This window comes from Rattus rattus, chromosome 1, assembly GCF_011064425.1.
Source record: "Rattus rattus isolate New Zealand chromosome 1, Rrattus_CSIRO_v1, whole genome shotgun sequence".
NCBI lineage: Eukaryota > Metazoa > Chordata > Mammalia > Rodentia > Muridae > Rattus > Rattus rattus.
In genome coordinates this window covers 233167663-233184489 of record NC_046154.1, presented here as the reverse complement: position 1 = coordinate 233184489, position 16827 = coordinate 233167663, and the positions used below count along the sequence as shown (strand labels likewise).

The 16827-nt window shown below is 43.5% G+C and overlaps 1 protein-coding gene across 1 annotated transcript in view; it reads right to left on the bottom strand.

Moving 5' to 3' along the window:
- Window positions 1–16827, bottom strand: part of Fer1l6 (fer-1 like family member 6) — a 147179-nt gene that overhangs the window by 13699 nt on the left and 116653 nt on the right. Inside the window, exons 33-39 of the mRNA XM_032915788.1 lie at window positions 14497–14624; window positions 8683–8853; window positions 6921–7081; window positions 5216–5358; window positions 3746–3834; window positions 3267–3365; window positions 553–794 (exon numbers count right to left, since the gene is read on the bottom strand). Coding sequence (XP_032771679.1) covers window positions 553–794; window positions 3267–3365; window positions 3746–3834; window positions 5216–5358; window positions 6921–7081; window positions 8683–8853; window positions 14497–14624 — 1033 coding nt within the window. The remainder of the gene's footprint in view (window positions 1–552; window positions 795–3266; window positions 3366–3745; window positions 3835–5215; window positions 5359–6920; window positions 7082–8682; window positions 8854–14496; window positions 14625–16827) is intronic.

Sequence of the window (16827 nt, the reverse complement as noted above, 5' to 3'; positions counted from 1 at the left end):
ACGGACTGTTCAATATCTTCATGGTTGCGAGGCTACTGTTTACTGAGTGCCCTTGTGTGTGAGGAGGTGGGGTCAGCTCTTTTCTCTAAAGACACGCTTTATTATTTTATTGTACGCATTTGTATGTGGGCCTGAATGTGTGCATGTGTCCCACAGTCATGTAGGCGCCCGTGCAGGGCATCGGATCCCTGGGACTGGAGTCTCAGGTGGTTGCGAGCCTCCTGATGAGGATGCTGGGAACCAAACCCGGGGTCCTCTGCACGAGCAGCCCATGCCCTTAGCTACCGGGTAACCTCTTCAGCCCCTCTGGTTGGCATAATGCATTAGTAATGAACTCAAAGTTTAACTAATAGATAGAGCTAAGATCTAATGTATATCTAATGTCTGAGTGTATTGGGGGCCTACAGTATGCACAGACTACAGTTTACTTTGTCAGGTCCTCAGGAATAGCACTAAAATTATTGTCCTCATAACACAATCACACTGAGCTCTCCCAAAGCTGGGGCGAGGTCCTTAACATGCACGCATGCTCAAGGAGGCCACGAGGCTTACCCAGGAAGTCGTCTGAGGACAGCCTTTCAAAATCCCAGACCTGCAGAACCAGCACGGCCGGAGTCTTACATTCCATCTTCTCCAGGGAAAAGATGTTCTCCCGTTTGCTGATGACCATTTGCTTCTCGGCTGGCAGATACTGGAACGGAAACAGGAAGCGCCAGTTGAAGTTGCCTTCTCCAGTCAGGGAGTTGTAATGCACGTCTGTCTCCTGCTTGTCATCCTCCAAACCCTTGATCCACCTGCACAAAGATGGAGGAGATCCAAGCACTCAGAGCGCGTCGTTCAGGCACTCGCAGAGTCAAGAGTGACTCGACCAACTTCAGCGCGTCTGAGCCACAGCTTAGGTGATATTTCACTTAGGTTCAGATGGAAATGTCCGTCTTCATATGAAAGAGAAAAGCTGGGATCCAAACCGAGACTTGTCCCAAGGCAGGGTGCATGAGTGCCTTTGGCTGTGCAGTTAAGATAGAAAGGAGGAAATGAAGCTCGAGTCCCTGCCACACTGGGAGTCCTCTTTGGTGGGGTGGGGTCATCTGCACACCAGAGTGTTAGAACGAGATTACATCGGAGCCTCTAAAATTGGGTGTTTGACCTGCTGTTGGGTCTGGGAATGGCTTCTCCTCTCTGATTCTGGGTCCTGACAGTGTAGCAGATTTGGGTCATTTGGGGTCCAGGGGGCAGAGGCAGCAAGGGTATAGGTGGGGCGCCCACAGCCACTGAGCTTCCAAGTCCTGACTCTACCTACTCGCGGTATAAAGAGTTGTATAACCTCTCTGTGTCTTACATCTATCTGTAAAAATTGAAACTCGTGGGGTTTGGCTCCTGGCTCATAGGATTGCTCTAAGGAACTACATGGCGCATTTGTTAAAGACCTTGGGGACTCCAGATGATCTATGACATTTTTTCTTCTCAGTATATTCCATTGTTTTCCCTCTATGCTAAGAATAATGTAATATTTTCCCCTAGTATATTCATGGTTAGTTGATCTGGAAAACAAAGATTTTTTTTAAAAATTCAAACTAATAGAGAATTCAAATAACTTTCTTTTTTAAAAAAGATTTATTTCTATTATTTTCTTTGTGGGTGTGAATGTGTGTGTGCATGCGTGTGCCTGCACCTGCGTGTGTGTGTGAGACTATGCACAAATGTGTGACAGTGCTCATTGGAAGCCAGAGGTGTTGAATTCCCTGGAGCTGAAGTTACAGGCACCTCTGGGCTTCCAGATGTGGGCGCTGGACTCAGGTCCTCTGGCAGAGCAGTGTGTGCTCTTAACTGCTGAGCCATCTCTCCAGGCCCCAAACCACCTGTGTTCTGAAAGCATCCATTTCTCATTCCTAGGGAAGATGAAACCCTTCCCTTCAGAGAGGGCGTGCCACATGGATTTAATGGCACATTTTGCAGGACACAGTGGCAGAGAGGAGTAGACACACTTACTGAGCTAAGGAAATGCCCTGGACTGTTAACAGCCGGGTGGAAGGACCATGAGAAGACCCTGAGAGTTGAGCAGCCAGGGTAGGTGGAGAACAGGAAGAACAGGCTGCCGTCGAGGTTAAGAGAGACTGACTGCGAAAGGAGAGGGTAGTGGTACTGGGTGATGCTTAGAGAACGAGAAGAGAAAGATTAATTAGAAGGATGAATCCGAGATGAGCCATTGGGGTTAGCAACAGTAGACCTGGGTTTGTGCTGGCCCTGGGGATCGAGGCAGCCCCAGGCAAAGGGTGTGAATATGGGTGGCTCTCTCTATACATCTTCATGGCCAGGACTTGAAAGTTTCTGAACTCTTCTAGAAGCCTTGCATGAGTCATGGTGAAATACCATTTTGCAGAACACGTTAATCTTTCCTGAATGTGATTCGAAAGCAATTTCAGATGATTTTAATTCTGTTCTCCAAGTATTAGCCTGCCAATTTGATTACCCCTTCTTCATCATAATTCATTTATCTATTCCCATTGTGGAGAAAAAAAAAATCTGAAGCACCGAGCATGCTTTGACTGCCAAAGTGCTTCTTGCTCAGGAAAGAGCAAGGGCTATCACTATAGGTTGCAATGAGTTTATATCTGAGTTCTATGTCCTCACCCTGACTGGGCTGAATGGAGGTAGGAATTGCAGTAGCAAATGATGAGGCCTAAATTCCAGCCTTTGCCTTCACTTTTTAAAGATTTTTATTTATTTTATGTATATGAGTACACTGTCGCTGTCTTCAAACACACCAGAAGAGGGCATCAGATTCCATTACAGATGGTTGTAAGTCACCATGTGGTTGCTGGGAATTGAACTCAGGACCTCAGGAAGAGTAGCCAGTGCTCTTAACCTCTAAGCCATCTCTCCGGTCCTTCCTTGACTTAGCATTATAATCTGTTGAACACATGCCTCTTCCCTCTATAACATGCATGCTGCTCTGCTTGCTTCCAATTGAAGGGCAGATACACTTTGAAGGACACTTAAACAAACATCAAGTTATCCTATATTCAACTGAAAGATAACTATATAAGATTTACACACTGAAAATGTTTTCATAAAATAATTCTTAACAAAATAATTGAACAAGACAAATATTTTACATAGAAAGTGTTAGATAAACACTTATCTAACAAAGCAGGACACTTCCTTCCATGGAATGTGGGTGGTGGCTTCCATAAAGCATAGATGGGCTAGAGACTAAAAGAGGCGGGGAAGGAGAAAGGAAGAATGGAACTTGTGGGGCACCTTACCCTTTGACATAAATATCGCTTGATTTTTGACCCGTGAAGATATTTTCATCTTCTAAAATAACATCTTCAGTGTTCCAGATGGTCACCCTCAGCTCGTATCTAGGGTGAAGGAATGCACTGTTAGGTGGACCACCTTGAAATGGGGTCAAAAGCATTGCCCTTTGTCTGTTAGCCTGACGTCAGCACTCAAGGTTGGTCTGTCAGAACTAAGTGGCCCAACAGGAGATCTCAGATTTGCCAGAGCACGACTGGGTTAGAGTAGCTCCTGCTTCTATGGGGCCAGCATTTTTCATATGAGGAGCTTGAAACTCAAAAGCCACCAATTCAACCACCTCTGTCAAACAACTCACACACCCCTGCCACTGGCCAGATGAAAAGTGAGGCACCACTGGCCAGAAGACCATCTTCCGTGTCAAATGCTGCAATCCTTTATTCTGCTACCAAAGAGTCTTCCCCTCAACACGGGCAGATTTACTTACCCTTTGGGTTTCCTTGGTGAAATGTCAACAGGAGGTCCAAGCTGAGGTGTATCTTTGGGAAATATATCCACCCACATCTGTAGACGACCCTTGTTGATAAAAGAAAGTTTCCTTCAGCTTTGAGAGGCGGCAGGGCGTGATAATTGACCATCCATTATTCTAAAATATCCCCTTATTAGAAGTGGATGTTAGATGTGGTTTGGTGTCTTTATACACAGGTAGCCTATTTGTTAACAAAGGTGGAGTCTTCTCTGGCTCTTCTTCTCTTCCCTTCCTTCCTTGAGCTAGACTCTCAAGTAGCCTAGACTGGCCTCGAACATAATTATGTATGTGTAGCTGGCCTTGAACTCCTGATACAGCTGCTTCTACTTCCCAAAATTCTGGAATTACAGAAATGTACCACCATGCCTTAGATAACACATTTTTACCAAGAGTTTACTGATGCATAAGTTAAGAGCTGGGGAAGGCCAAGAAAATATATATTGGGCCTCTCCTATGTAGTAGACATGGCACCATGCAGTCAATAATACAGTCTCAAGAATTTTTACATATCAGTTAAGCTTCAAAGGACTTTGTTAATCCAAATAGTTAAGATGGAAATACGAAACCAACAGTGACTTCAGAGCATAGTTTTTTTAACTCTGACGATACTAACATTATTGTTAGGTCTGTCTGTCTGTCTGTCTCACTCTCTCTCTCTCTCTCTTGGAGGCTGTCCTGTGCACTGTAGAATGTTTAGTTTAGCAGCATCTACAACATCTACCCACTGGCTACCAACAGCTCCTCACCTACTTCTAAGACCACAAACTGTCTCCAGACAGGGCTGTGTTCCCTGGGAAGAAGCTCAAACATCCTTGGATAGAATCACTACTGCAAGGCACACAGGATCAGCTTTTAGGGACAAGGACACTTGTTGTAGATGAACACTCCACTTTAGGCCGGACCTCTCCTGCCCATTACTGCATCCACCTTGGCAGGCATGAAGGTGTTTTAAAGAGACACGTTTGTCCCTTTCTTTAACTGTAAAACTAGTGACATAATGGCTCCCAAGAAAGTGGAATTTACTCAGGAATTTCATGTGTGAGGTGGAAAAGGATGACAACTGATACTAGCTCATCTTGCAAAAAGAGACACCATATAGTCTGACAATTTTCCAGATAACCTAGAAGGAGAGACTGGAGCAAAGTCAACAATAGACCACTGATGGGGGGAGCATCTCTTGAACAGTCCTGCCTAGGTAAGTGTGCAGACCTCTTGAACTCCACTAACCTAAATGTCATGCCAGGGTCTTTAAAATCGACTGGGGGTTCAACCCCTTTATCTTCTTCTCAATATGGACACAGGTAATAAATCATTCTTTGCTTTCACCATGACTTTGTGTGATTTGCCTACTGTGGATGAGTCACCAACCCTGACTTCTTAAGGCTGGCAAGATCCAGGCTCTGCCCTTAACAACACTGGTAACAGTACCTGCTCCATTCCTGGCTTATCCTTGTGGTACAGTGGCCTTGTTTCTATGTGCTCAGGAACCAGCCTACACCCGACCTCAGGAATGTCCTCCCAAGAGTGTAACACCTTGAGGGCCAAGTGTTCATAAGACTCCACCATCTCCTCTGCAGGGGGCAAAGATGAGGGAAAGGCTTGTTAGAAGCAAGAGTGGGGCTGTGGATGCCATGTAAGCACTTCCCTTTACCATGCATCCTAAAGACACTAGGACATAGTAGGAATAAAAGAAAATAAAAAATAGAAAGAACTAGAGGTGGCATTGTAGCAAAGAAAAAGAGACTGAATGTAGAGAGAGAGAGACATCAATCATGCCCTGGAGAATGGGGGAGTTTCTCTCTCTCTCTCTCTCTCTCTCTCTCTCTCTCTCTCTCTCTCTCTCTCTCTCTCTCTCTCCAGATTACTGGAGATCCCACAACAAACGGATGCCAGACACTAAAGAGAATGTTTGTTCACACCATGGTGTGGGAGCCTAGGAATCAGGGTGGCCTTTAGTAAAATGGTGGCATTAAGAGTGGTTGTAGATGTCTTCTCTTTGCCTGGGATCTCCCAACTATAAACACCCCATACTTCATTCTACCAAAGGAGGTGACTCTTGGCTTAAAAGATAAAAGCAATAATAAAAAGCACAGATGGAAGGAATATCACAAAGAAGACAAAATTGTTGATAGAATAAAATCTTGACGAAGCTTATAGTGATGATAACTATAAGATATAAGGTGATATAAGATATAAGGCATAAGATAATCAAACCTGACTTTATAGAAAGGGATCACAGAAACAACCACCTCGTGGTGATAATTATATCAGCAGGAGCTTAGAGAGTCAGGTAATCGATGAATAGAACCTTTGTCATAAAGTTTAATCACTCAGGAACTGACATTATGAACATAATTGTAGATTTGTAGAGTGCAAAACTGCTAACTTTTTAATCATTATTTAGTCAAGTGTAGAGTTTTGACCAAATAATTACATCACCATTAAAGTATATTGTGAATAGGAAGTTTTTTTTAGAAGAAGTCCATATCAATTTATTATCAAAGACTGTCTAAACAGCAAAAACTGTGTGCTAGCATCCTCTGAATGTTCTTGAATCCAAAACAAAGAAGTAAAAAATAAAAATGGTGGAAGTCTATAACGTTGAATCAGGTTCGATATCACCTCCATTTGACTGTAGTAAAAGCATGGCAGCTTTGGAGAGAGGCAGTAACTGCCCAGATGTGGTGGCACCAGAATTGTGCCATGTCATTAAAAATGCCTTGTGTCCCCTCCTCCCACATTTATGGAAACTTCTTTGGGATCTGCAGGGTGTGTGCTGTGATACTTGTGGGAAAATATCCCTCTTTTGGTGCTACAATAAGATAGTTTGGTACAGCCCTTGCAGGATGATGGGTTGCACCTACTGTTTAAGGCTATATGGCATTCCCTGAGAGCTCTCTGGCTTGGCACATTTGCAAGTTCTCAGCAACACACACACGAAGACCGAAAGGAAGCAGACCAGGATGCAGTGGAGTTACCTGAACCTTGTGATTGTGAGTGCTTGCCATTAGCCTACTTGATTTTCTGTCTTTTCCGTTTGTAATTAGATGACCCACTGTCCCCGAGCCTCAGCCACTGGAACAGGCTTTTTAAAAGAAGAGCTACATCGGCAGAGCCATGTGCTGGGAGTTACCAGAGTCGGCTTCAGTGAAGACTGTTTTCCCAGAGAAGACCTTCTTTCCAATCTGTATCTTCCCGGGGCGAAAGTGTGGTCCGTCCAGCATGTTGTCTTTGCAGAGCTTGGTTAGGATTTCCGTGGGTTTGGCTGTGTCCCTCCAGGCATTGTACCCTTCTCTGAGAAGAGGAGGAAGGCAAAGGAAGTGAGTCTGGCTGCACTCTAGGGGACATCCTTAGAGGACCCCAATAAAAGCTCTTGTCAGATGTGGCTTGTGTAGTGTCCCTCAGTGATACACCCGGGCTAGTGTGTTTGGCTTTGTTTCTTTTTCTTCTCTTTCGAGCCAAGCACCTTTGCAGAAGCGCAGCTTGCATGTAAGGAAGGGCTTGCAGGCAGCTTGACATAAAATAGTTTGCAGGAAATCTTGATTTCTTTAAAGTGATACACTCTTCTTTATAAAAGAACATCAAACTGAAATTCATATAATGAAATTTATCATTTGAAGTTGACTGGTTCTGTGGTACTATATATGGTCCTAATATCATGCAGTCACTCTATCCGCCTAGTTATAAAACGTTGCTGTCACCCTGAAAGGAGTCCCTGCATCCAAACTGCACTTACTCTTTGTTCCCACTCCCCAGTACTGTCCCCCTACCAACCCCCACACCGCACACAATTTATCATATAGACTCATGTTTTCTAATAAGTGACCTTCCTGGGTCTCCCCAACCCTTTCAATCCCCTAAGCTATTTTGGAAGAAGTGAATCACTGGACACAGGGGCAGGCCCTGGTTTTCACCCACTCCCTGCTTCCTGCGCTCCCACAATAGGAATTGCACGATCACATGTCCTACACATCAAGAAGGCAATTGTTTCTACCACTTTATAGCACGTTCCTATGATTGAATACTGTGTGGGCCCAGTACATTGAAGACTGCAAGCAATATTAAATGACAGCCATAACACACCTAAGCTACAAAGTAAGAACAATAAACAAATTGTAAAGCATGTAATCCAATTGGAAGAGAATAATATAGGAAAAGGAAATAAGCAAAAATGTATACAAATATTCAATTTTGTCAATAAATTATGTAAAATAGTGAATTGTGCAAATTATTTGATTTGTAGTGATAAGTTATGTAAATTATTTTCCATTTAGGAAAAGTGGTTTTTGACTCACACAATGGAACTTCAATGAATGTCTCAAGTTCCCTGGTTGTAATTTGTAAGATTTTGTTAAAAAATATAATCAGATACAACACACTTAAAAAGAAAATCAAGCTGGTAGCCTACATTTTAAAATAAAGTCGATTTGCAAGCTTTTGTAAAGAATGATTTAAATCTATTCTTCCTTCACTCATAAAGCAAATTTTAGAGAACTGATAGGAAATTGCATGCAAACTCTTAAAACAGCAGGTTCTAAGCATATACAGCTGCTGTTGTTTACACAGTTCTGACCTACTGACCATGTTAGCGATGTTTACATCGTATTGACCAGTCTTCATCTAGTACCTACCATCCCCCTGGGAATCCTGAACACCAGGCACAGGGGAATGCACAAGCACACCACAGCCTGACTCAGCTTTTGAAGAACTGGCCCTGAGTCTTAAATCAAAGCTGCTTTCCCAGCCTCATTGGCCCTCAAGAGCATGGAATAGTCTCTTCAAACCAGCTCTGCCGATATGATCTGCTAACCTCGAGATAAGCACATGCTCAACCCAGATCTCCACAAAGCTGTGCTCCCGAGACACCAACAGCGTCCCCACAGATGAAAACTTACATCTCATACTGGCTCTGCAAGCCACAGATGGCTCTGTGTTTGCTGTAGAAACGGTTCTCCAGGTCAATCTTGGTCTCCCCAATGAGGTCATCTGACCCGATCATGTCATGGTCATAAATGAGGACGGAGAGCAGGGACTCCTTTGGGAAAGTGGCCTGGATCTCAAATGACCTGAATCCAAGCAGAGGGCCAGGAATTAGCAATGTCTGGCAGCATGGAACTTCACCAGGTTCCTTCTGGTTAGTACTTCGTGGTCCACCTTGTGGATGCACTGACTGGATTGATGGTTCAGTTAGCACTGACAGGTATCTGTGTACTTTATTCTCCAGGTACAATCAACTTCTGATTTCATTATCAAATTTTTATAGACAATGATTTGCCCTTTCATAGGTCATATCTTAGAGCTCTTGGCCTGATTTTCAGTGTGATTTCAGACCTGAACTCTGTGTCTGTTAAACATTGTGCATCTTACTTAATCTCTTCCACCCTCCATGTATGAAAATGAGAACAAATAGGACCTTTTTAAAAAATAACATGGTGGGGGCAGTTGATCACATAAAACACACATCCATCTTCCAGGTTTTCAGCGCATACACAGTGAGAATACTATCGTTCATTCCTGTTACTGCTTTGTCGCGAAACACCAGCTGGAGTTTTCAAAGAGAAAACCTCACTGATGGAACCAAAGAATTGCAGGGCTGTAATGCTGTCTCTACAAGGCTGAGCCCCCGTGAGAACAGAATCATTCTGACTTCCACACCACTGGAGCTTGCACTTGGCTGTCGGAGAATACATATTTAGTGGCTATTTCTTTGAACTACAAAACACATCAGAAATCTATATCCAGTACCTCTATCTTGTGGATAAGGAAACCAAAAATCTTGAGAATGTAAGTGAAGAATCATGAATCAAGCCTCCCTGGATTACTCGGTGGGATCCTAAGACTAGTATAGCCACAAGTAACCCTTCCCAGTGAGAAAAATGTCAGTTTATAGCACCAGTGACTATAGCTGATGGAGCAGGCTCTAAAAGGTCCTACATGGGGCTGCACAGGGGAGAGATCCATGGGCCCTTCATCTGTCAAGCGTGGTGATTCTTTTCTTGGCTTCAGTATTGGTGGTGCCTTTCTTAGCATCACTATTTAGATTCTAGGCTGTAATGGCTATTCTAGGGGTTTGTTGGAAGGAAGCACCCAACATCCATCCCTGGACTTTGCTATCATTGTGTTAGTTACCCAGGACGGACTTAATAATGGCTTCACTGTCCCTGGCAACAATGACAGAGAACATAATGGCTCTGGCCCTTCTCATCAAGCTGTGCTCAAATGAATGCTGTCTGATTTTTACTGGAGCTGTCATTCAAAGAGTTTGCAGAACCCCGGTACAAAGGTTGGATTCTTGGTTGCCCTGGAAACTCCTAGACTTACATCAGGTCATATGTCAGTAATAATATCATTAGATTGCTACTAGCATTCGTTGCTTGAGTAAAGATCATTAAAATGAGCAAAACCTGAGGTAGTGAAAGTATTTGAAGGCTCAAATATTTGAAGTATTTGAAGAAGTTTCAAAATCAAGATGGCTCCTTTGTTCATCCATTCATCTCCTAACTTCTTATTCTGACATTTATCACACGGTCACTGTGGGACAGGTTTAAGAGTAGAATCATTTCCAGTGGGTGAGGCATACAAGAAGTTGGCAGAAGAAGATGACAGGAGCCAAGATCAAGTCATGGGCAAAGTGTTGTGAGCTGGGGGGAAAGGAGCATAAAGGGAAGTCTCATCCCCCAGGGAATAGACTGCAGATAGCTCTCCTGGCTCTAGACTTGTGGAGCTCAGACTTGCCCCTCCCCGTCTTCATGGGACTTGCCACAGTGTCATAATCCCTGATTCATTTTTCTCTCATTAGTCATAGGATCCCTAAAAGGCACTGACTGTGGAGCATCTGACATAAGATGGATTCTCTGTAACCAAGAAGGAACCAATCAAAGTAGGCAGATGTCACATCGAGGACCCTGCAGAGATAAGCAAGCCAGAGTCAGTGAGATGTTTTAGTCACCCAAGATGAGCTTTTTGGTATTCCATGTTTGAGAGCAGTGAAGAAGGGCCAAAGACTATGGTCATACTCCACGTTATAATGGTACAGAGTGGCAGAGCCCCATCAGATCTCATCATCAAATGGAGGAAGTTTTGTCTATGCACCTATTCAATCTCTCCCTCATTCTTTCACAATAAAACAGTTATTCAGCACTTATTGAGGGCCAGGCCCTATCCACAGTGCCAAGGGAAGTGTTATTGGGCACATGAGTCTGTGTACAGACAGATGTGACCTTCTAGCAGAGGGAAGAGCATGGCCAGTGAACACATAAACTAGTAAACCCATGCCAGAAGCTATGAAGGAGGAAAGGAGGTAGCAAACAGAGCCAGGGTATTAGTGCAAACGACTGTGACATCCTCACATGAACATTCTTGCAGTGATCCTCGGGAGGGATCCCTAAGCCCCAGGTTAAGCACTCAGCCTGCTGGAACACAGTAATTTTGAGCTAGGAACTTGTGACCTGGAGAAACAATAGAATATACACCCCACCAACCATCTACACCTAGGGAGATCAGGGAAGAAGCAGATTCCAGCCCACTAGACTCCTGCTTTCCAGGCTGAGAAAGAAAGTCTAATTCACAGCTGGGGAGCCGTAATGACAAAATGGAAGCAGCAGCTCCATAAGTGGCAGACAGCAGTAAATGTCACCTCCGGATCAGAAAAACAGGGGTACACGTCCATAGAACTGTCACTTTAGCTGTTCCCATTAACCCAGACTGGTTTATGACCTCATTTCCTCAGCAGCAATAAAAATTTATGAAACGGATGCTCATCAAATGCCATGGTGTCCAAAGCCAATACAAATGGATACATGAATTTACTTGAGTCTGGAGACGATCTCCTCCCATGCTCATGTACTTAAGATGTTGCTAGTCCCTGCACCCAAATCCTGTGGGGAAGAAAGCTGAACACCCAGAAGTGCAGACCACCCTGGAAAGACTGCCACTTCTGCTCACCTCTGCCCACATCCCTGGTCAAGGGGAAACTGCATAGTGCCTCTGGACACAGGAATATAGGAACAGTCAGATGCTGGTACCAGTGGTTCTGGTTTCGGGATGGGGAAAATTTCCTGAACAAAACACCAATGGCTTATGCTGTAAGATCAAGAATTGACAAATGGGATCTCATAAAACTGCAAAGCTTTTGTAAGGCAAAGGACATTGTGATTAGGACAAAATGGCAACTAACAGATTGGGAAAAGATCTTTACCAATCCTACATCTGATAGAGGATTAATATCCAAAATATACAAAGATCTCAAGAAGTTAGACTCCAGAGAACAAAATAACTCTATTAAAAATGAGGTACAGAGCTAAACAAAACATTCTCAGCTGAGGAATATTGAATGGCCAAGAAGCACCTAAAGAAATGTTCAACATCCTTAGACATCAGGGAAATGCAAATCAAAACAACCCTGAGATTCCACCTCACACCAGTCAGAATGGCTAAGATAAAAAACTCAGGTGACAGCAGATGCTAGTGAGAATGTGGAGAAAGAGGAACACTTCTCCATTGTTGGTGGGATTGCAAACTGGTACAACCATTCTGGAAATCAGTCTGGAGGTTCCTCAGAAAATTGGACATTCCACTACCTGAGGACCCAGCTATATCTCTCCTGGGCATATACCCAAAAGATGCTCCAACATACAACAAAGACACATGCTCCACTATGTTCATGTCAGCCTTATGTATAATAGCCAGAAGCTGGAAAGAACCCAAATGCCCTTCAACAGAGGAATGGATTCAAAGAATGTGGTATATCTACACAATGGAATACTACTCAGCTATCAAAAACAACGACTTCATGAAATTCATAGGCAAATGGAACGAACTAGAAAATATCATCCTGAGTGAGGTAACCTAATCACAGAAAAACACACTTGGTGTGCACTCATTGATAGGTCGATATTAGCCCTAAAGTTCAAATTACCCAAGATGCAATCCACAGACCACAGGAAGCTCAAGAAGAAGGATGACCAAGATGCAGATGCTCCCACTCCTTCTTAAAAGGGGGAACAAAAATATCCATAGGAGGGGATATGGAGGCAAAGTTTAGAGCAGAGACTGAAGGAACAGCCATTCAGAGCCTGCCACACATGTGGTCCATATATATATATTCACCAAAACTAGATAAGATTGATGAAGCTAAAAAGTGCATGCTGAAATAGACCCAATATAGATCTCTCCTGAGAGACACAACCAGAGCATGTCAAATACAGAGGTGAATGCTAGCAGCAAACCACTGAACTGAGAACAGGACCCTCTTTGTGGGAATTAGAGGAAGTATTGAAAGAGCTGAAGGGGCTTGCAATTCCATAAGAACAATAATGCCAACCAACCAGAGCTTCCAAGGACCAAACCACTACCCAAAGGCTATACATGGTCTGACCCATTGCTCCAACTGCATATGTAGCAGAGAATAGCCTTGTTGGGGCACCAGTTGAAGGGGAAGCCCTTGGTCCTGCCAAAGTTGGACCCCCAGTGTAGGGGATTGTCAGGGGAGGGGGTAAGGGAGGTGGATGTGGGTGGATGGGTGAGGGGGAGAGGATGGGGGTTTATGGACGGGAAACCAGGAAAGAGAATTACATTTGAAACGTAAATAAAGAAATATATCCAATAAAAAATTAATAAAAAAAAGATGTTGTTAAAGTCACCAAGGAGGAGGGAAAGGTAGAACATGTCTGTTGGACACTGTGTTATTGGAGTTTCACACGTTCTTTCAAAGGAGCCTAGAGACAGGTGTCACTACTGCTTTACAGATGAGGAACACTGCAGTCAGGGAGGCAAAGTCAGCTACATGACAGTACAGAGTCTGTACATGATAACACCCAGTTCCAGTATAGTCAGAGCACAAACTCAAGCAGGAGCCATGTCTGGTATGCTGTTAGAAGGCCAACAGGTATGGCTAGAGTGATGGCTCAGTGGCTAAGAGCACATGAGTTTGGTTCCCAGCACCCAGGTAGTAGTTCATGACCACACATAACTCCAGTTCCAAGGAGCCAATGCCATGGGCACTGTACACATATACATGCAGGGAAAACATACACACACATGAATAAAATAAATAAATCTTTTTAAAGATGTTGTTATCTACCAGAAAATTCCTGAGTCTGGTTCTACAGTACACACACACACACACACACACACACACACACACTCTCTCTCTGTATTTTAACATCATGCAGGAAAACAAAATACCACTGGAGGCTCTCAGTTCAACATTTAGAATTACTGCAATTAGGTGAAAAAAGTGATATTGTGCTAAAACTTTCTCCAGTAGGAGACCAAAAATCAAACATCTGGCCCAGTGCCCACTATTTTTGAGCTGTATGAATTTGAATACATTTCTTAACTTCTTTGTATCTTAGATGTCTTGATTATAAGAGGAAAGCTCTCATATAGTATTAGTGGGATCCATGACCCTCTAAGGTACTTTTAAGTTTAAAACTTATGTGTTATAAAACCACATGCCTGAAGATCACAATGTCAGGTCCTAGATAGGAAACCATCTACATTTTTGCATGAATAAACATTTGTTATCAAGGATACAAGTTAGTGTTTAATCTTCAGCTATTGTTTTATCTAAGATATCCACACCTCTCCCTACACACACACACACACACACACACACACACACACACACACAATTTCCATCCACCTCCAGGAAGGCAGCAGCAACCAATGCAGAAAGAACAATACAACCCAAGTGGGATGGCACTGACCTTCCAAACACTGGATTCAGTTGTTTGGGGATGTATTTGTCCCGGTCTTTGATTTCTGTTTGGCCAAGCTTGAGCACAATGTAGGGGTCTGATTTGCCATCTGGATCAGCTGGGCTAAGATTAAATGCCTGGGGAAGAAGAAAAAGAAAATTGTTCTGACCCAGTGGGCTCCATCATGGTGCACATGGGGACACTTGGGTTCTGTCTGGAGATGTCCTGTGCTCCGGTGTTCTAACTCCTGAGCTTTGGGATGTTGAAAAGCTCCTTAGATTTTAGAGTGCCACTAAAGTCAGGAACCACTGCTTTAGAATGCCAGTTTTGCCTTAAGAAGAGCAGTTATTAATGTCTGCCTTTCTATTCTGTCATCTACCCAGAGGAAACCAGTCCTTGGAACATGGCAGCGAGGAACATGCTGGAGAAGGAGGCAGAAGATATGAGCCCATGTTCTAATGTTTAGTTTTGTCATCTTGGCCAAGTCATGTTGTTTCTGAATCTATCTGTAAAACCATGATGTGATGGTTTGTATATGCTCGGCCCAGGAGGTGGCACTATTAGAGGGTGTGGTCCTGTTGGAGTAGGTGTGGCCTTGTTGGAGTAGGTGTGTCACTGTGGGTGTGGACTTTGTCCTAGCATCCTGGAAGCAAATATTCTACTAGCAGCCTTCAGATGAAGATGTTGAACTCTCAGCTCCTCCTGCACCATGCCTGCCTGGATGCTTTTGCCTTGATGATAATGGACTGTATCTCTGAACCTGTAAGCCAGGCCCAATTATAAATGTTGTCTTTATAAGACTTGCCTTGGTCATGGTGTCTGTTCACAGCAGTAAAACCCTAACTAAGAAACATGGGGTGGACCTAGACCCTGTCCAGCACCAGTGGTTTCTGAAGCCATGTCCCCATGAATCTTGCCTTTAACCCTAGCTCCCTGAGTGATGATGCATTTCTGATCATAAAGCCTGACTCCAGACTGGCTGGACCTTAAGCTGTCAAAAGTGAACTTGGTGTGTGGAAAGGCCATGGTAGGAAGCCAGTAAGATGTGGCATCAAACAGATGGAGAAACTTGGTAGTGAAGAAAGCTGAGAAACAGCCCAGTACTCAGTACCATCTCCCTCGGACCAAACAGGATGAGTAGATCCAGCTACGTAGATAAGAACAAGAATGTTCTCTAGGGATTGCTTACTAGCCAAAACTTGTAAACAGGCTACATGCCGAAGCGCAATACAAATCTGTGACTCCTTTGTTTTTCCTTGTCAAGTCACCCACATTTAATTCTCTATACCTCAATGAACTCTAATACAACTTGCACACTTTGCTGTTCCATTATTTATTTTTTATACTTTTATATTTCCTAGTTCTTATACCACTTGGATCTGTCATGTGATCTCCATGAAAATGAGAGTGCTGTTCTATTCATTACTTTATGCAAGGATATTGTCATGAATGGGGTCTTAATATTTCTTTTGTGCGAACAAGTGATGTTATATCCACTCAAGAAAGCATCATACGGCCACTAAACGAAATAAAGCAATGAGCTGATCTGGCAAAGTGTCTACGCTACCTTGTTAAGGAAGAGGAACACAGCAATGAACTTTGACTTCTTTCTATAACATTTTTTACAATCTTTTGGTGCTTATTAAATTATTTTAAAACCAGTGCATTATATAACACATTGTGTATTAATAAATGATAGAAAAGCACACATAATCACCACTACTAAAGAGGTATACACCAAATACTGGCTCTCCATCCTGCAGTGACTTCCTTGCTACTGAAACATGGGACTGTCACCCTCCTATTCTGTTCATTCAAGGGCGCTATGCCCTTAAGCTGCAGCCCAGGGCAGCCCTCTTCCATGCTGCCCACTCCTGTCCAGGCAGGAACCTTGTCCACAGTTGCCCTGGCCTTTGTGTAGAGAGCTCCAGACGACAGAACTGTAAGGGTTGTGATTCATGGCTCTGTAATTTAGTGAGAGAAAACCACGGGGGTTGGGGAGCAGAGATGGTACTGAGGATTTAACAGTTCAACAACACATTTGTTTGCTTCCAGAATTCTCTGAGCCTCTACTGCGCATATGAGCTTTGAGAACCTCCAGAGTTAGAGAAGAAATCAATTATTGGACACAATATTTCTCAGATTTATATGAACATGTACTCTGTTTCCTGAGGAATGTATATTAATTGTCTCCCAGGACACCAGCATCTTCCTGAATAACATTTTGAAAAGGCTATTGTGAGCATCCTGTAGGTAGGCGTTTATTATAGACTACCCAGCATTGCCTGCGTTTTCTCATAAGCATCACCACCCTCCCGGCTGGCTTGCTTTTTTGAGGAC